General features: G+C 40.6%; 1 protein-coding gene across 8 annotated transcripts in view; it reads right to left on the reverse strand.

Annotated features, from left to right (window-relative positions):
• Positions 1-21657, reverse strand: part of ATP8A1 (ATPase phospholipid transporting 8A1) — a 219181-nt gene that overhangs the window by 7763 nt on the left and 189761 nt on the right. For all 8 annotated transcript variants that reach the window (XM_064584427.1, XM_064584425.1, XM_064584430.1 and 5 more), the window contains 2 exons: positions 6826-6914; positions 5815-5907 (listed from right to left, as the gene is read on the reverse strand). In XM_064584427.1, the coding sequence (XP_064440497.1) occupies positions 5815-5907; positions 6826-6914 (182 nt within the window). The remainder of the gene's footprint in view (positions 1-5814; positions 5908-6825; positions 6915-21657) is intronic.

Here is a 21657-nt window from a genome sequence, read left to right on the forward strand (position 1 = left end):
ACATCAGCTCCACGCAAAATGTCTCTTGCTACATATGAGTTTTAACTTACAATGCCCCCCACTCCACTTCCCTAGTAGGAAGACTACTAGGTTTCTGTTGTTTTTTTCCTGAGCTACGCTGAACCTCTTGCTTTAGTTCTTACAGGGCAGAGTCCCTCCTGGGAAATATAAATGCCACTCACAGGAAGGTGCTTAATAAATAGTAAGTGATGATGATTTGTATTTCTCTAGTCTTATCCTACCTTTTGGGAACTACTCATCATTTCAAAATTACGTGGTTCTATGTCCTTGATGTTTACAGGTAACTGCGGTTACTATCAAGTCACATTATACAGTATATTGGGAACATGTTCATATTAACAGACATGTTAAAAGTTCAGTTTTTCTTGAATAGCTTAGCACTGTGAGAGGAAGAAAAAGACTTCTCGTTAGAACCCCATCTTAATCACAACTCTTAGTCAGTAGTGTTAATTTTGTGTGGTCTTTCATTTACATACGAATCTACGCAAGTTCTAAATTCTCATTCAGTGCAATTATGCAAGTACCACTTAAATATTGTTACCTTATTTCCAAGCCCACTAAAATGTTTCAACTTAGATATTTGGTAGAGGTGAGGTGTTTTAATGTTTTAAAATAATAATTAATTGTATTAATTATTTATAGTTATTTAATAATTACATTATTAATAATTTAAAATAATTGATTTTAATGTTTTAAAGTAATAATTCATTTAGAAACACTAAGTATAGGTAGAAACCCATTTACTGTCCTGAAACATATTGTCTGAAGGTATTTTCAGTTATTTTTGAAGAGTGGTAAATTTGCAGTTGTCTTTATGGTGGGTTCGCAAGCTATTTTGGTGGATTAATTTAAATGGATCTCCAGAAAGTAAAGAACCATCCATACGTGGGATGTTTTAGTGTAGGGCATGGGACAGACGTCCTGGATGAGGTAGCCATGGTGGGGAGATAAACAGTGACTACAACAGGCCTGATCTCTGCTCTGGAGGAGACAGCACTTCATCGTTCCGTCACTTTTCTTCACAAATGCTGGACAGAACAGTTATCACAGTGTTGAGAGAAGGTCAGGGCAAAACACTGCCTACATGCTCCTATCTCAAACCTGTACCCGGAGTCATATGTAACACTGATATAAATCCAGTGTGAACACTGAGAAACAGAGTTTCTTTTCTGTTAGTTTTGGGGCAATGTTAAAATTGCTATTTTTAAAGATAAATAATACAGAGGACGGCTCAGAGAAGCCACTGTTCCTGTCCAGATGGTCAAATTATCTGATATCTATCCTTCCATGCTCTCTTCTTTAAAGCTAATGGTAGAGTGATGGACACATTCATGAGGAATGACCTGAAGATCCCAGGGCAAAGTTCTATTTAGCAATGGCTGCTGATATGCTTGCTTATGTCTACAGTGAGATATAAAAAATTATGAATCTCATCCTATTTGCCTGTCTATAAGATGCACTGGGAAGCACTCACGAAAGATACCCAAAGGTAACTGCCCTGCCTCCCAGGAGCCCAGTGTCTACAATTCCTTATTTTAAAGTACTGGGTTCTTGAATCCACATTTGTTTTTGTTATTTTGTTTTAGAAAAGGTAAGATGTTACACAAAATTTATAGATGTCATGCCCCCCCCAATGAGATCTGAGAGGCCCATATTCCAAAACATTTATATTTATGCTATAAAGTATATAAATATTTATCCTATAGAAAAAAATAAACACTATTAATGCCTTTATATATACAGAACAAATGGTTTAGGTTTTTTTCCAGCAAATGTTTGCCATAAACCTAGGGGAAAAAACTAAATTTCAAAGTTTTTTTGCATTTTGGAATTGTAGATGCTACGCTCCTTAGCGCTGGAGCCTATGCACAAAACAGTAACAGCAAAATCAGGGTTTCATACCATATAAGGTGCTTTCTTTTTTTTTAATTTAAATTCAATTAGCCAACATATAGTATATCATAGAGGAAGTGTTCAGTAATTTGTCAGTTGCGTATCACACCCAGTGCTGTGATGTGATGAGCATTGGGTGTTACATAAGTTGTTTTCTTAACCAAAAATAGTAAGCCATAGCTACACAGTGGTCAGAGGTAGGGCTCGCATTTATTGTCCCAATATCTTAGACTTAAATTGATTCCTACCATAACCCAAGGTTCAAGAGCAATATACTGTACTTAGATGATGAAATACCCCGACCCCCAAATTTCAATGTAAAATTGGGATATCTAATTCACTAGATAATATGGTAAGTGATATACTATTTCTTTTTTTTTTTTTTTTAAAGATTTTATTTATTTATTTGACAGAGAGAGATAGGGAGAGCAGGAACACAAGCAGGGGGAGTGAGAGAGGGAGAAACAGGCTTCCTGCTGATCAGGGAGCCGGATACGGGGCTCGATTCCAGGACCCCGGGATCATGACCTGAGCCGAAGGCAGTCGCTTAACCAACTGAGCCACCCAGGTGCCCAGATTTTATTTATTTATTTGACAGAGAGAGACACAGCTAGAGAGGGGACACGAGCAGGGGGAGGGGGAGAGGGAGAAGCAGGCTTCCTGCAGAGCAGGGAGCCCAATGTGGGGCTCGATCCCAGGACGCTGGGATCATGACCTGAGCCGAAGGCAGACGCTTAACGACTGAGCCACCCAGGCGCCCTGTGATATACTATTTCTACTAAAAAAAGACTGTTTTAACCAAAATGTTTTAGTTTTGAACATAAGTAAACATGAGAAATAAGTGATTATAAATGCTAATCTGGACACAGTGCTTAGAAGTTACAGTTTCTCTGAGGCAGTTTCCCTTTATGTAGAGCGCAACTTCATAGTAGTGCTCAGTGGACATTGAAAAAAATGGGGGATGATCAATTTACAAGACTGCATTGTTCTAACTATGGTGAGGAAGTAAACCACTGTGACTTTGGACATGACTCGTTTGGGAAGTGTAATGTATATAATTCTATGTTCTTATGTATCATATTTGTATTTAACTACCCAGGGGTCAGTCATCTCTTTACCACCCACTTCTCAGCCATCCTTTCGCCCATTCATTCACTCCCTCACTCATTCATTCATTCATTCATTCATTCCTCAGTTCATTCTCTGGACCTTTCAATCACCCATTGGACAAATCTTTATCTGGTGCTACTGTGTTCCTGGGTCTGTGCTAGGTGTTGGGTTTCAGTTAAGACTAAAAAGGAGGCCTCTCCTTCAAGGCACTCAATCTAGTAGGGGAAACAAACACACGGGATGAACAAATACATCACAATACAATGTAATAAATGTAACGATAGAAGCATAAAGTGCTCAGACAGTAGGGTAGGAATTAATTTTATCTCAGAAAAGGTAATTGCACCTGAGTTGAGTTTTGAAAACTAGGAATTGGACTGCCCCATCTATAGGAGGGTATCAGCTTCTTGGCAAGGGAACAGCACATGCAAAGATTGGGAGGTATAAAATAACATGGTATTTTGGAACTAAAATGAATCGGATATTGCTTGAATACACAGAAATCACAATTTCTTCCTCTTTGAAAATGTAGATAAGATTAGCTAACTTTTTTGAAATTTTACATCAATCTCATTCTCCAAGTTTCCTAAAATAACCCTGGCAGTGGGGTTCCTGGCTGGCTCAACTGGTAGAGCATGCAACCCTTGATCTTGGGGTTGTGAGTTCGAGCCCCACATTGGGTGTAGAGATTACTTAAAAATAAAGTCTTGAAAAAAAAATAATTCTGGCAGTAAAATCAATCTGACAATTCCTAATTGCTCTAGAATGTCATTTTTTAGCATGAAGACATTTCCAACCAGTTGCTATTTTTCTTCCTTCACAGATCCCTTCTTTTCCCTCCCCCTCTAGCCATCATCCAGCAGGAAGGCACTGTGGTCACCATCCTTCTGGTAACCACGGGCAGCAACAGCAACATGGGGTATGTGTTATACCATGGGTTTTCGTCTGTGGCCTTCAGCTAACAGCTAACTCATTTCTGAGTTCTTGCTATTTTAGGCAAATGAGGTGGCTGCAGGAAATTTATCTGATGCATTTTCTATGGAAAAGTTTGTCATTTATGGTGGAATCCACTTTATTCCTTTTAGGCTCTCTGACTCTCTCTTTTTTTTTTTTTTCTAAGTAATCTCTACACCCAACGTAGAGTTCAAACTCACAACCCGGATATCAAGAGCTGCATGCTCTACCTACTGAGCCAGCCAGGGGCTCCTCTGACTTATTATTATTTTAAGATTTATTTATTTATTTATTTTAGAGCGTGCGAGTGAGTGAGAGCAGGGGGAGGGAGAGAGGGAGAAGGCGAAGCAGACTCCCTCCTGAACAGGGAGCCCTGATGCTGGACTTGATTTCATGACCTTGAGATCATGACCTGAGCTGAAATCAAGAGTCGGATGCTTAACTGACTGAGCCACCCAGGCGCCCCTCTGACTTATTTTTTTTTTTAATCGCAGGGGCTACCTACATTACAGAATCTTTAGGACCAAGAGGTCACCACATCAAAACCTCACCTTGGCTTTATGAGTTGTTGAAGTCACCTATGTACTACAAACCAGGAAAGCTAAATATCACAGGCAGGGGCCTAACATAAGAATGATGAACATACTTAGAAATATAAGGAATTGACTCCTAAGGGTAGTAATAGTATGGTCTTTCCCTAATAGTAGTTAGTAAACAGTTTTATTCACAATTTTGTGAGCTAGGATCCAAGCACATCCTTTTTACTGCTAGAGTGAAAGAGAAAAGATTAAGAGAGGGACACTTGGGCCAAACAAGGGACCAGATGTAGATGTTTAGATGAAGGGACACAGATGAGGGGAAGGTGGAGGGAGAAGGATACTCATAACTCTGAAAGTTGTTATTTCCATCCTACACACAGGGACACGGACAGAGGGAGGTCAAGAACTTTGTCAGGATGGTATAGGCTGTTTTTGCTGTTATCTCCCATTCTTGAAAAGCAGGAAAAGGAGGGAGAACAGTGAATGGTAAGGAGCAGCGGCTCCAGAAGTCCCTGCTTTGTGACTTCTGACCGAGAACTTACTCTAAGTCCCAGTTTCCTCATCAGGAACGAATGGGGTGACTCATCTGCCCAGGACTGTTTCGGGGATCCCACATGACAGCATATATGGCGCGACTGGTGCAGTGCCTAGCATGTAGTGAGCGCTCGGGGAAATCAGAGGGGGAGACGAACCATGAGAGATGATGGACTCTGAGAAACAAACTGAGGGTTCTAGAGGGGAGGAGGGTGGGGGGGGATGGGTCAGCCTGGTGATGGGTATTAAAGAGGGCACGTTCTGCATGGAGAACTGCGTGTTATACGCAAACAATGAATCATGGAACACTGCATCAAAAACTAATGATGTATGGTGATTAACACAGCATAATAAAATAAAATTAAAAAAAAAAGGAGAAGGAAGGGAAAAATGAAGGGGGGGAATTGGAGGGAGAGATGAACCATGAGAGACTATGGACTCCGAGAAACAAACTGAGGGTTCTAGAGGGGAGGGGGTGGGAGGATGGGTTGGCCTGGTGATGGGTATTAAAGAGGGCACGTTCTGCATGGAGCACTGGCTGTTATACACAAACAATGAATCATGGAACACTACCTCAAAAACTAATGATGTAATGTATGGGGATTAACATAATAAAAAAATAAAAATTAAAAAAAAATAAATAAAATAGGCCATCGACACTGCTAGCTCCGTAACATGATAAATATAAGTTTTACCACTTATTTCTAACCCTAGTAAAACATAAAGTTCACTTGGGAGAGAACATGTTCCGTGTGTATCTTACCTTTTTCCAAGCACAACTGCACCTGGGTCTTGAGATTTTGCCTCCAGCTCCTGAACTTCATCTACTAATGTTTTAAAAGCGGTCCTCTTGATACTGGGGGGGAGGAAAAAAAAGGATTTGCATGTAAATCTTCATGTGAAGATGTAACCCTTTACAAAACTGGTTTATTATCGTGCTGCTAGGTACAATAGTAACCAGAGTATAAGCGATCTTTTTCAATAGAATCTATGAAATTACAGTAATTTTGAGCATTACGTATTTACAGAAACAAGTCTTAAAAGGAATAGTTTAGTTTTATAATAGTAAAACTCTCATAGTTATTAAATAAGCATCATATAATTAACTTTAATGATATCTTTTTTTGTGGGAAGAGGTAACATTTTAAAACTGACAATCCTTGAGAAAAATTAGTAAAGTTTTAGTTTCCTTCATTCTATATTGCATATAGGCTTTTTTTTTTTTTTAAAGATTTTATTTATTTATTTGACAGAGAGACACAGCGAGAGAGGGAACACAAGCAGGGGGAGTGAGAGAGGGAGAAGCAGGCTTCCCGCAGAGCAGGGAGCCCGATGCGGGGCTCGATCCCAGGACCCTGGGATCATGAACTGAGCTGAAGGCAGACACTTAATGACTGAGACACCCAGGCACCCCTTGCATATAGGCTTTAAAACAGGCAGGCAAAAACCTTTTTTCCCTCATAACTATTGTTCATTAATAAAATATATATGTGTTTTGAGATAACATTATTTTCTTCTACCTTGAATGGATTTTTCAAGCTGATTTCTAAAAATGTACTAATATTAATTGAAACTACTTGCTTTACTTCTCATTCTATCTTTAAACTAATTTCCTAATTCCTCAATCACTCATTTCTTTATCTACATATGCAGAATTAATATTGATAATTCCCACTTTGCAAACTGTACGTCTTGACCTGATGCTATAACTGGAGAAATCTGAGGATTAGTATAAATCTATATTTTTATGTAAATAACCGAGTACTATACTTACACCTTGTACACCACATCAAGAAGCAAAGATGCCACAGGGATAAATAACAGGCCCATCCAGAAGACGCCAGAACTAAACAACATGGCAGCCTGAGTAAATGATCAGAAACAACATTGCTTTAACAACCAAGACATACATCATTCATGTTTAGTTTTTATATGATTTTAAGTAAAATAATTTAAAAAAATTCTGCAAGAGGATATACAGTAACTTTAAATCCAAACTTGTGCACAATTTGGAATTAAAAGCCAAATGTGTTAAAACATCTCTTTACCACATCTATTCCCCCCCCTTAAGCAGCTAATATAGCAAGGTTTTTATCACGTACCAAATCTTTTCATACTTTTATGTGAGATTTTTATTACTGTGGTCAATACGTGGAGTAATAAAGTTTGACCTTCTTTTATAACTTAGAATATCAAAATCAATCTTTTGGAGCAAATTTCAAATATACTCTGGCTTACATTCTCTTATAACATGTAAAATAAATCCTAGTTAGAAACTAAATTTACTATTCTTGGCAAATAAAAATTAACTTTTGTAAAATATTACATTATATTAAAAATTATCCACATAAACCATGATACAGTATAATCAAATTAAGATATCTATGATATTAGGCAGCATAATCTTAATTTTTGTTCAAAGATTTTCATAACTCGTATCGGTATGTCCTGTTACTGTAAAAGTCAAACCAAATATCTAGTGTGTAAAACCCAAATAACAGTGTATTAAAAATAATTTTAATCATTCCTTTGTATTAACTCACTATATCAGAACCTTTTGGGTTGCAAAGAAAATGATTCTATGGTTAAAAAATTAATAAGTCTATTAGCTGTTTGCAATTAGAATAAAAATCCCTCTGTATGTAATTAGATACACAGAGTGTAAAAGGAATATGTCATACAATAAAACCAAAAGAAATATTTTGTTTCACTTTGAGGCTATTTGTTTATCACAGTAAATTTGCAGCACCTGTTTAAGTGCATGAATATATTGGTATAACTCCATTAAAAAGCATCCAACTAACGCAAGCACATTTACACTCCGCTCAAAATCACAAGGATTTTTTTTTTTTTAAACCAGGTGTGGTTCAGGAATTAAAAATGACCTAGAGTTTAATTCTTACGGGCCAATGCACAATTACACATTAACGGTCCTAACCAGTCAATCCTTACCTAATATAAAGATTACTAATTTTAAATTAAGTTTGAGATTACCTATTCATTTTAACTCTCAACTGAAGACCAGGAACTGCTGCTGTTTAGTTTTCTTTTTTTTTTTTGGCATTAACATGGGCTCATGATATAGACTGTCAGTTCAAGGATGCTATGGTCTTTTTTCCCCCCTATATAGGATTAAATAGCTCTGAGCATGTTTAAAATAAAAACATGCTATTATAAAAGAATTTCAGAAAATAAATGTGGCCACGTGGATTCAGTGAAATAGCACCTATATTCTAGACACCAACAGGACGAAAAATATTCACATAAAAGTCACTTTATTTTATAAGCAAAACATGATCTTCAACATGTTTGCTGACATCCTCAATAGTGAAAACCAACAATTACTATGTAATAGGACATGTCTATCAAATCCGTGGGTTTTGTTTAGATTGAAGGAAGCTTTTTAGTGAGGTAACAACTGCAAAAAACACACACAAAAAACCCCACAGCCACACAAAAAAACCTAACCACATTTCTTTTTCCTTCTGGGGGGAAAAGGTAGATAGGATTCTAGAGCCTGCAACTGAAAATGCCTCATTTGCTTGGCTTGATTTTAATCTATTTTAATTTAGGGGCAAAAGCAGCAAGATTTATGCTTGCCTTTACCACCTTGTATTAAAAGTCGCTGGTGGAAAAGGCAAACGTGGCGGTGGAGACTCCGGGCTGCTAATTCTGACCATTGTGATGTTAACTATGAATGGGGAACAAGGGGCGCCCACTATTCAGTCCACCAGCCTTTGGCTTTAGAAATGAACAACATGAATTGAGGGGAAAAAACTTTTTCTGCGTCATATCTGAAAGCCTGTCAGATTTTTTTTTTTTTTCTTTTGCAGAGTTAATCCAAACCTAAAAGATTTAAAGCCGACACTCGCCTTAGAGACAGAGTCTCTTTGTATTTTTTGGATGAAGAGGGGGGAGAAAAAATAAAATCCCACAGAGGTATTTCCTTCCTTTCTGTACGAGAAAGCTCCCCCTCCGTCTGGGGAGACCGCTTGTGTCTCTGACTTTTCACAGCTCGCCACTCGCAGGCAGGTCGGCTGCGCAGAGGCGCCCGATCCCCGCAGACAATGAGGGGGCGGGTCGCAGGCGCAGGCGGCTCGGGGCTGGGCGCGGGCTCCCTCCGCGAGCGGCTTGTAAATTGCTCCGAACGCGGGAGACCGGCGGGCCGTGCCAAGCGCGCCCCCGCCCCTCCTCGAGGCCCCGTGAAACCAAAAGGAATCTGCCACAAAGGGGCCCCCGGGGGGCCTGAGAAAGGCTCAGCCGAAGCTGCGCCAGAGCCGGGGAAGTGGGCGGCACAGGCCTGCGCGCGAAACAAGCCCCCGCTTGTCCCCCCCTCCGCACGGCCGCGCCGGCTCGCCGGCCCAGCCCGCCGGCTTCCGCAGTGACTCCGGCGGCCGCAAAACGCGGGCTGCGCGGGAATGACGGATGGTTCGCAAACTTCCGCGTGAACTTGCCGCGTGACCTTCGGAGAGAAGCGCCGGCGTCGGTGCCCCTTAGCCAGGCCGGGGGCTGGGCTGGCTAAGAGGGGCTTCCCTTCTGGCCCACGGGAGGGGTCCCTTAGCACCTAGTTGGCACACCAGGGAGAAACACTTCTTCCCCATCAGGGGCCCCCAGTTCAGTCTTGTAGGGGAGAGACTTTAAAAGTGCTACCTGTCTACACAACTTCAGCGATGTGGTTCTTCGCCCTCACCCCGCCTTCTAAACAATAAATGTCTGACTGGTGCGCTAGGACTCCTACTCTCGGGTACAGTGCAGAGGCCGTCTCAAAGGGAAGGGCCTGTGGGGCGTCCTCGGACGATCTCCTGGGCCCTGATTGGAGCAGGACCGACGATCAGCAGCCCTCGGTAGTCCCGGCACTGCCCTCCCGCCCTCGCTCTCAGACTCCTCGGGAAGGAACTCGGCGTCTCTGCTCCCTCAGCTGCAAAGCGGGCTCTAAGGATTTTTGAGCCCCACGGTGTTTGCAGAGTGGCTGCTTTTATTATTGGCACCGATTAACACCCGTTCCCTTCTTCATTTAATTTTCAAATTTCTTAAAATACCTAGGTCTTTCGTTCTTCCCAGGGATCCCTCCTATGAGCTTCAAGGAAGAAAATTTTTGTCGCCGTAAGTCAGTTTGTAAATGTCATGGTTTTCATCACATTAATGTCACAATATGTGCTCATCTTAAGACTGAAACCGACCAAGATAACCGGCCACTAATAAGCTGCCGTTCATCTCGATTTGTTAATTTAGGAACTGGAGACAAATTATCTTTTTCATAAAAGTTATTAAGACTGTCAGGGCATAATAATTTAGGAAGGGAAAATTATTCAGAAAACAGTGCTGTAAATCTTGTTTAGTTGTTTTGCAGAGGGGAGGGCGGACACCAAGATAAATTAATATAAATTCTAGGGAGGTGAAGAGTTCATGTCCATAATTAACAAAAAAACAAGGAGTGATTATTAAGTGTCTAGATAAAGCTTTATAAAAGGACTTTCCAAGCTTAAGAACAGTAAAAACAAAAAACAAAAAACAAAACAAAACAAAAACTGTAAGAAGAAATGCTTTAAAGTACAGATTGATAAAAATGTCTAAGTTCTACATGTTCTAAAAGAACATAACTAAAAAGCAAATGATAAACAAGAAACTGGGGGAATAAATGACTGTTGCAAATATATGAAATTCTGCATTAATACCTGATTATAAAGATAGACCATTTATCTTCATAAGAATAGCAAAGGTCCCAGTAAATAGGCAAAAGACCAGAGAGGGTATTCACAAAAGCAGCAGTAAGTAATCAATAACACGGAAAAGTGCTGCACCTCTGTGGCATCATAGAAACCCTACAAATTAGATCAGATTTAAACAATTCACTATCACAGTCGGTGTGGGAGAAACAGCTCTTTGTAATAATTTATATTCCCACTGGCAATGTACTTGCCTTTGGGAAAGGTATTTGGCAATGTGCAGCAAGGACATAAAAAAATTCCTGTTAATTTGATAATTCAGTTTCTGGAACTATGTGTTGAAATTTGGGACAGCTTTTGCATATAGGTTAGTATCCCATGAAACTGTTCTGTGGTTACTAGTCCTGAGAGTCCAACCCCCAGAAAGCATGTTATGGCCCAAGGCTTAGTGAAGGCAGAAATATACCACAGCAGCACCCTCTCAAAGAGTCACACTGCAAAGTAGCATATCTGAGGCTTGGAGAAATCACTGTAAAGTACCCTACTGAACAGGTACTTATTTATTTATGAATTGTTTTATATAAGTAATCTCTACACCCAACACGGGGCTGGAACTCATGACCCTGAGATCAAGAGTCACAAGCTCTTCGGACTGAGCCAGCCAAGCACCCCAAACAGTTTTTTAAATCAAGGTTTCTAAATGTATTTATCCACATGGAACACTTTTGCCACATTCCGCTTACTAACACATCCCCTGGAACTAATTCTGGGGAATGCAAATATTCAATGTGGGTTCTTTTAAATAGGAAAACATCAGTGAAAACGAACAGGACACCATGCGGCGGGATATGGAGACGTACAGCCATATGAGAGCATATTATCCAAGCTGTTCAAGACGCTGTTCACAGACTGTAATTATTAGAAAACGGACTGTCTAAAAGAGCCCTAAATAAAGGGAAAGGGAAAATATCCTAGTATTCTGTCAGGAGGCTTCTGTTATTGTGTAAACACACTCCCTGGGAAGACTGGTGGTTTCTATTGTCTATATGGGGATCAGTCACAATCTCTCCCTGTGGCTTACATCTCTTGCCTGTACGTCAAACAGACTGTCCAGCTCTGAACTCGAACGTCGCACAGGTACTTTGAACTTAATACATCTCAAATTGGACACACGCTGTTTTCCCCCCAAACCTGCTCTACCGTTGTGCCAACTATCTAGGGATTGGCTTCATCACCAACTGTGTAAGACACAAAAGTGGGCTCTATTTTGGTCTCTTTATACCCCCAGGTTCTGTTGTGCTTAGTATCTTCGGACCTATCTGCTTTTTGCCAACCCTGCGGTCATGATCCTAGTCCAGAAACGTACCCATCGTTCTAACAGCCTGCAAGCTAGACTTACGGACTCCTGTGTTGCTCTGTTTCTAGCCCTGTCTCCACACTGCAGCCAGGGGGATACATCCAAAGTGCAAATTAGATTTCAGCAGTTCTTGGATTAAACCCATTCCATGACTTCCTACCACCCTGAGGATAGAGTACAAAATCCTTAATAGGACTTCAAGTCCTCGCCTACCTGACTTCTGCTGGCTTCCCACGTGCCATCTCTTAAGCCAGCCCCCATCTCTAGCTACACATGTGTGTTTCAGTTCTTGGAAGGTGCCCATGCTCACTCTCATCCTTGGGCCGTTCCATCTCTGACCCTGTTTGTTTAATTTTCACATCAGATGGCACCTCCTTCCTTAGACTTGGGTGAGCTGATCCTACTTTGGGCTTCCATTTTGGTGGCACCTAGCACCCATTTCCTAGTTGCTCCTTTGTCTTCCATTTAGACCATAATCTCTATAAGAGGAAGAAATATATCGTGATGAGTTCTCACAACCCAAGTTCTTAACCACCAAGCACGTGCTCAGTAAATTACTGTTTACTAAGAAAGTTCTTACAACCCAGTGTTTGGAGAGATTGAAAGTCGAAAACACCAGAGCCTTGGGACTCTGCTCCTGAGATGTGGCGATGACACTTGGCTTGGTTTTCTTATGTTCTGGCATGGAGTTATCCTGGGAACAGGTATAACTAGGTGTTTATGTGATCTGGAGAGGTGGGAGAAAAGGTTGATGCAGCTCCTTAACCATCCTTTTTCAACACAGGTTGTCTTTTCTGTTAAAAAAGCGGAGCAACAGGGGCACTTGGCTGGCTCAGTAAGTAGAGCATATGACCCTTGATCTTGGGGTTGGGGGTTCGAGCCCCATGTTGGGTACAGAGATTACTTAAAATTAAATCTTAAAACAAACAAACAAACAAACAAAGCTGAGCAACATGGATTAAAAGCAAGGTATGTTAAACTACCCCTCCCCCATCTGAACCAACAGAAATATTTCAGTGAATCAGGAAAGTATTATAACTGGAAATGACATAATTTTGGGGGGAGTTGGGAAAGGATATAGAATGGGCAGGAAGAGAAGGAAGGTCTCCCACCAACATTAATGAAGACTTTTATTAGCTATATGAATACTTTGCAATGTCAAATAAAAAGAATATATTATCCATCTCAACAAGCACAAACTTTATCCTTCTAGCTGCTCTGGCCAGAAAGCTTACAAGTCATCCTTGCTTCCCCTTTTTCTCCCAAACTGCACATCCAGTCTTCGGCAAATCCAATCTGCTCTACTTAAAAACAAAATCCACATCAATGTTCAGAGCAGTATTATTCACAACAACTAAAAGGTGGAAATATCAATAGATAAATGGATAAGTGAAATGTGGATAAATAGATAAATGGATACATGAAATAGATAAATGGATAAACTACATACAATGGGATATCAGCCTAAAAAAAAAAAAAGAAATTTGGACACATGCTATAACAGATGAACCCTGCTAAATGAAATAAGCTAAATGAAATAAACCAGACACAAAAGGACAAATATTCTATGATTCCATGTATATGTGGTACCTAGAATAGGCAAATTCAGAGACAGAAAGTAGGACAGTGGTTGCGAGGGGCTGGGGGGAGAAGGGAATGGGGAGTAATTGTTTAATACATATGGAGTTTCAGTTTGGGATGATGGGAAAGTTCTGGAGATGGATGGTGGCGATGGTTGCACAACACTGTGAATGCACTTAATACCACTGAACTGTACACTTAAAAGTGTTTAAAATGGTAAATAGTAAATTACATACATCCTATCAAATAAAACATGTTTAAAAAATTAAAAGGATTCTAAGAACAAAATCCTCCTCCCCCCAAATCCAGACTCTACCCACTTCATAGCCCTTCCACCCTGGCCTAAGTTCCCACCATGTCTTCTGATCTCTGCTCAAGGTCACGTTTCCAGGGATGCCTTCCATGACCACCCCACTTCAAGTAGCGCCCCACTCCCATGTTAGTACTTTCTATGCTCTTTCCTACGCTACAGTTCTCCATGGCACCTACTACCATCTAGCATGCTACAGAACAGACTTAGATTTGTGTCCCTCTCTTTCGCCTGTTCCTTCCCTCCAGAATATAAGGGCAGGGGTTTTCTCTTTTGTTCACTGCTGTATCCCCAGCAACTAGCATAGTCGTTTGACATACAACTGCTGAGAGAATAAATTATTTAATCCAAGTTAAGTGTACAAAATAAGGGTAAAAAAAGACTGGACTAATATGTTAACAGTGATTACCTTTGGATAGTGGGGTAGTGCTGTTTCTCTCCTTTTTCCTCTATTTTCCAAAGTGTATTTAATGACTCTAAGCTACTCACATAAATCAAAATTATGAATTTTACCTTAAAAAGCAGAAATATCATCAATTTTCACTGATACGAGAAACATTCAAGATAGTTATAATAAAGCCACTATTTTCAGTCAGACCCTAACCTCTCTTTCCACATTTAGGATTATTTTCCTAGGCTCAGTTACAATCATGCAGAGGAGATGTATTTTCTTTTTCTTTTTCCCCAGATGGTTCTCTAATTGGGAAGAATGGACAACTCAATAGTGATCCTCTCGTTCAGGAACATGGTATGTTTATTTATTCAACTTGTTTTCTTATATTTCTCTCATTTGTCGAATTTTCTAGCTTTCTTCTTACTAACCCTATACGTAACTGGCTAAAGTCTCTCTTGTTGTTGCTGTGAATGGGGCCTTTCATTTTCTTTGTGTAGGAGGGCTTATTTTTGAAGATTTAGGGCTTTTCCAAGGGAGTTAACAAGTTTTGGGGAAAAAAAATCCAAACACTTATTATATACAGCTTATATATCCCATTATGTGCTTCTTAGGACTTGGTCAGTAGGGTGTCAGACCCAAGAGTGTAATTGTTCTTCCTGGCCATGGCGCCTTTGAAATATCTTGGTAGAGCAACCCTGCCTATGCGGGGATCCTCACATCTCATGACCTCCCACTTCTTTTTTTAAAGCCATTTGCCAAGTTATGAGCTCACTTAATGCCTCTTGCCTCCTCCTCTGTCTCAGTTAATCTTTCTGTGGTCCCCTGGAAGCATCGTCTTCATGAAATAATTTTCATAAAAAAAAAATCAGTGCTCAACTTCAGGTTTTCAGGTACAGTTTCTTTTCATACAGATTTTCTGGGTCTTTCCAACCACACTGTGGCTCTCTTGTCCCTCCCGTGCCTCAGTGCTTTGTCTCTGCCCTGTCAGCTGGACACTTCTTGGGAAAAGGCAGACTCTGTGTCACTCTGCTCCACTTGCACTCCCATGTCATCGAACCTGTTACTCATGTGAGTTCCCTTTGTCAGTCCCTACTCTCAGGGGGCTGGGAGAGCTGATGCCCTGCACCTGAGGTACAAGGATACCTTTTGGTACCTTGAAAGCTGAAACCCACAACTTTAACACCTATATTTTTATGGCAAAGTATAAATTTTATATAAACAGAATAGTATTTGGTATATCAAAACCGTGCCTTTTCCTGGCAACAACACAACCACCGAAGTACGAGAACTTCATATCGGCTCATCAAAATCAACGCTGCTTTCAGACAATACAGTGCTACTTGAATTTCAACTTGCAAACGTTTCTGAAAGTGTCTTGGTGTCCAAGGCCTGGGAATACCAGGGTGTGACATTACCAGGGTCTCTAAGTTGTGTGAGCCTTTCTCAGAGGCTCGAGTCTTTCTGTCTCAATTGTGGTACCTGGGTATGGGGCTGAATTTGGAGGTTCCTAAGTATCACTGGGCCAGCACTAAGTGGTGCTGTACTTCAACCAGAGACAAATCCCAAGCTCACAGAAACTTTGGCTTGAAGACATGAACTTCCACTGAAATCCTTCAGGGGCTACACATCTTGGGGGGTCAAGCTCAAAACTTCTCTCTGATAAAACCCAAAGACAGAGGAACACATATGCCAAGTTCTATGTTCTGGTGTTTATCACTGAGAAAGGTCTTCGATGTCTTATTTTAGCTGAAAAAAACTCTTGCAAATTTTCAACTATATCATATTATAGTCATGTCAAAACTTAAAATGTTTTTCATCCCTTACTAGTTTATTATTAGCACTGATTTATCATGTCCTCTGACCCAAATCTTTATTCTATGGTCTCAGGTACTTTCTAGAATACTATATATTTCATAATGAAAAGCCATCTGTGACCTAGTCTTGGCTTAACTTTTCAGTTCTAGCTCCAACCATTACCCACCACGGCCACCCCAAACTCCTTCTTTGCTTGGGCTGTTTTCTACTTGGAAAGTCCTTCTCCCACTTGCCTTCTGGGATAGCTTGGGGAACAACAGTACCAAGAAACTATCCAAACTATAGCCTGGGGGTTGAGGGCCCCCTCCTCTGCTAGCCCCTATGCATCCTGGTCACAATAATTAGCATCCTCCATTATAATTATCTGTTGACCTGTTGTTTTATCCATAAGACTCAACCTCCTCAGGAAGACTCTTTTTTCACCTTATGATCCACTGACACCCAGGATAGGTCTTAACATACAGGCACTCTGTAAATCTCAGTTGTACTGAGCTGCTTGGGCTCCTCTACAGGATGGTTTATTAGTTTCTCCATAAAAACAGACAGGGCAGAACACCCAGAAAATAACTCAGAAGAAGGGTGTTTCGAATAAACTCCAGTTACGTTCGCAATTATTCCCAGAAGCTCCTGATTACTCAGAGACAAAGAAAAACCTTGGCTTGGCCTATTCCAAATAAACAAACAAAAATCTTAGAAAATATGCAAATTGTTCCAAACCATAGAAAAAATATGCAAATTAGATACCAGCTCATAGCCTTTATGTGCTTTTTGCCCCCCATGGACATTTCTGGATGGTGGTGAGGGGCTGAAGCGGGCACAATCACTCTGAGGGACTCAGAACCGATAGTCAATCTAGCTGTATGATGCAAGGAACAGCCTCTGCATCTCCACCCTCTGGCAAAGTGAGGAATGAGAAAAGAAATGATTAAGAAAGATGTTCAGAGGAAAGGGACGATGAGTTAGTGAGTTGGGACCTGAAGTGATAAGTTAACTTTTTTTTTTTTTAAAAAAGAAAGTAAAATTTCTCTATATACCAATATATACCGAGAACTGAACATGAAAAATCATCTTTCTAAAAAGCAACTCAGAGCGCCAGGATATGTGTGGCTCTGAAATTTTATTTTCTAGGGATCTAGTTCCCAGAATAGTGAAAATAATTAAGAACAGAATTTGTTTTATTTTAATCTTCCTTATTGTGCTATTTAAAAAACTTAAAAGTGGAAAAATTAGGGCTGAATTAGTAACCAAATATTCTTTTTATTACAAGAAATATAATTTAAGAATGTTATGATGTTCCCGGATGAGTTGTGTAAGATAGGGTACATCAATTCAGTGCTCAACCTGTTCACTTCTTCTATCATTCCTGCAGTTTTTTAGAATTTTGTGATTGCTCTTTATTTTACAAACCATCTCAGAAAGCATCAGTTGTTTGATTACTAGTAATTCAATCAGTGAAGCGTACTGACCTATATCTCAGATTGTAGAAAGTTATTTTAAAAAATTTTAAATTTATTTTCCAGCTTTATTGAGATATAATTGACACATAACATTATGTAAGTTTAAGGTGTACAATGTGTTGATTTGATACATTTATAAATTGTAAAATGAGTACCACCAGAGAATTAGTTAACGCCTCTATCCTGTCACATAATTACCATCTCTTTTAGGAAATTATTTTTAAAAAACTCAAAAAATCACTTAGCTATAAGAAAGACCTATAAAGGCTGTTAAATGGCTTATGTTGAAAAATTACTTTCATGGCAAAAACTTCCAGTTGTTCCCCTATATATACCCCCCACCCCTTCTTAGATACAAACACTTGATTCTTGGCTGGACATTTTGTCTTCTAGCTCAGACTATATTGCCCTGGCTCTCTTGTTGCAGCTATGTGTGGCCATGTTACTAGTTCTTGGCCAATGAGATCTAAGTGGAAATGTGGTGGGCAATGTCTAGGAGAGAGCGTTAAAGAGAAAGGGTTAACCTTTCTTATTCCCTTTCTTGTTGGCTGGAATGTTGGTAAAATGGCTAGAGCAGAAGCAGCCACTTTGGATTATGAGGTTGGCAGTGCAGCAAATAGCAGAAACCTGGTTCTTAAGGACTGTGCAAGCTGCCACACCAGCCTTGGACCATCTGCCATCACCAACTTCTTTTACATGAGAGAGAAACAAATTACTATCATTTAATCCACAATCACTTTTTTTTTAAGCATCAAAAAATATGCCTAAAAATAACTTGGAAATGATATGTGCTAGGAAGCCTAAGTGATAACATGGAACAAAGTAGCTTTTGACCACTCACTGACGGTATCTTTATTTTACTCTAACACAGAATGCAAGAATTGTGTTCAATTATGAGCTTTGTGGAAGCAGATCACATAGTGACATCTGTGGTTTCTTTTACGGGCCTTTCTGATGGAATCCCTGGCATGTAACTCAGAAACAAGCTGTGCCGGTCTTGTGAGCGAGAATGCTAAGCTTGCGGGGGTGATCTGCCCTCTGCCCAACTCACGGAGTCCTCACAGCCCTCTTTTCCGCCCTCTCTGCTCCAGCATTCCTGCCTCGGAGCACAGGCACCTGCTGGTCTTTCAGTCCTGAAATGCTCTTCTGCACACACCCATCATTTGGAGTTTCATCTTAATCATTCCTTCTTCAAAAAGATCTTCCCGGGGCAGCCATTGTCGTTCTGCCACATATCATAGCACCCTGTTTTCTTCCTGTCACGTTGTGAAATTACCTTTAGTCATTCAACCTTTAGTCATCTGTTAACTGATTTAGTGATTGTTTCTCCCTCCCATTCCCTGGTCCCCTCAACCCACATGCTAATGGGGATCTGGCCTCATTAACCCATTATCTAGACATGGCGTCTGGCACCCAATAAGCACTCAGCACATATTTATGGAATGGATGAATGCAAGAATGCATTGACTCTAGAGAACAGGCAAAGCTCTGCCATACTGACAGCAGGCTCTGTTCAATTTCCTATGGTTTGCTCGTGGCCGTGGCACTTCGGGTCCGCCCTATCACCTCTTATGTTTATGACATCAGCATCCCATCTTTAGCAATGAGATCTTTAAGGGCAAGGACTGATTCCATTCATCTCTGCATCCTCTACTGCCCAACACTGAGCCTGGCATATGTTAGACACTCAGTATATATTTGCTCTGCGCTGTCATTAAAGCTGCTGTGTTTATAGAAAGCCAGCTCTCACACCGACTCTAAAGACAGCTACAACTTTAAAATGTCCTGATTTGCCATTACAGTTGTCATATCCACATCTCTCTCTGTTTCTTAGTGTTTTTTTTTTTTTTTTTAAGATTTTATTTATTTGAGAGAGAGAGAGAGCACAAGCAGGGGGAGCAGCAGGCAGAGGGAGAAGCAGGCTCCCCGCCGAGCAGGGAGCCTGACATGGGGCTCGATCCCAGGACCCTGGGATCATGACCTGAGCCAAAGGCAGACGCTTAACAGACTAAGCCACCCAGGTGCCCCTGTTTCTTAGTGTTTCTACAGGCTTCTCTTTACAGAATGGGCCTGGAAGTGGCTATGCAGCCACCGGTCTTCAGCACCGTGAAAGTCTGGCCTGTCTCATTTACGGTCAGGGGCATGAGGCCTGTCAACCAACAGCGTGTTTTGCTGGATGGACTCCCAACTGTTGGCTCGTTGAAGAACATCTGACAGACTTCAGGGTCGCTCTTCCTTCTAGGCTACTTGGCTAAGCACAGTCATCTTGGATGAAACTCCGTTGTATCATAACACTGCCCTACCCCGTCGGCCAGGGCTGGTCTTGTGACCAATCAATTACTACAAGCTATCTAGGTGATTAAAAGTTGATAGATGAATAAAGACTATTTTAACCAGGAAACTCCTCATACGTAATTTATTGTGTTGGTCAGGTGGGCAATGGCACAATTTAGGAAAATCGTATCACTAATGTAGTTTATTAATGCCTTTCCTATAGGGGTGACACCAAAGAGTTCAACAAAGATTTTTATTGTTTTTCAGAGAGACTTTACAAACCTCAGTCAAGAGATCTGAAATTCTGTAAAACATATGCTTGTTCCTTAACTTCAATTTCCTTCGGTAGTTTTATAGATCCCTTAGGCCAGGGAGAGCAGAACCAGATGGTGCTTCGGAGCACTTTGCAGGGCATGTCTGCAAAGCCATGATAAATTTAAAAGTTTTGCCGATACTAAGCTTCTGGTATTAATCGTGATATGGAATGATCCTTGATGTATGTAGCTTGCTTTTTAGTTTTTAATCTGGTGTACTAATCATACTGGTTAAAATATTTTCTTCTGGAAATTAAAAAAAAAACCCAAACCAAACCCAGTAACATCATCTAGACAAGTCAGAAAAGCAGGCTAGCAAATGTTTATATAACATAGCACTTCTCCCCAGGGTCTACCTTACCCCATAAATTGTTGTACTGGTGTGAAAAAACACAAGTCAGGTCTGAAAAAAAAAAAAAAGTCCTTCTCTTAAATCACAACCATATTTATGAGAGGAAGACAGCGACATATTTAAAGTCGCAGCCAAGCCTGTCGCACTGTTTTCTTTTTCTTTTTCCTCTCTTCAGTAATTTCTTATTGTTGCATGTTCTACACCTTTGTATAATCCACTGCCCACCCCTCCCCCCATGTCAGCATTCCCTCGTAACAGTTAAATATGTCAATAATTCCTGTTACTGGGATACTTGTTAATCATTATCATGGAATCATTATTCTGGACAGAGATGCAGAATTACTGTAATGGAAACAAAGTGCAAAGCTATAGGAAGGAATGTTCCCAAATGGCAACACCCTGCCCACCAACTGAGAGCCACCCAATCCGGCTGTAGCTGGAGTCACTGAAGACTGCATTCAACTCTGAGATATTTGGGGAACAGATTTTTGGAACTTCGTGCACGCAGAATGTGCTGAAGTAAGGGATAAAGAAACGATGGTGTGAGAAGAACCCTCGATCAGTGGGAAATGAGTATAGCTCCTGAGGATTGCTGACGATAGAAATAATTCGTAGAGACAACAGGCTGCTTAGTGTACCAACTGGATGCAAGTACTTTGATGGGTGCCACTGACACGAAAAATGCATCTCACATCTTTAAGGCCGACGAGGCTGGGAGGAAACGCCTCTGTGGAGAGGGATGAGAAAAGGAAGAGAAGAAATGTAGAAGGCACAGAGGACAGTGTATAAGGAGGTTGAGGGCACAGACTCTGGGATCCAGTCTCAGCTCACTCACAAGCTGTGTGACCTTGAGAACAGTGTGTAAGCACTCTGTGCCTGTGAAATGTACAATTCACCGTGTTGTAGTGAATGCTCGCAGTGAAGGCGAGGAACGTGCTATACCGGTGACTGGCCTTCAGAAAATGAGGCCCTATTATTATCCGAGTGGAAACTGGGCATTCTCCAATGATAATGGGGTGATTGGGTTTTCATTTTCATAAGTAGTTTTTTAATGAGCTGGGTATTATTTACCCTAATATTGCTGTT

This window comes from Mirounga angustirostris, unplaced genomic scaffold, assembly GCF_029215605.1.
Source record: "Mirounga angustirostris isolate CCGP_5_RB_7025 unplaced genomic scaffold, mMirAng1.0.hap1 SCAF_2, whole genome shotgun sequence".
In the NCBI taxonomy this organism is placed as follows: Eukaryota; Metazoa; Chordata; class Mammalia; order Carnivora; family Phocidae; genus Mirounga; species Mirounga angustirostris.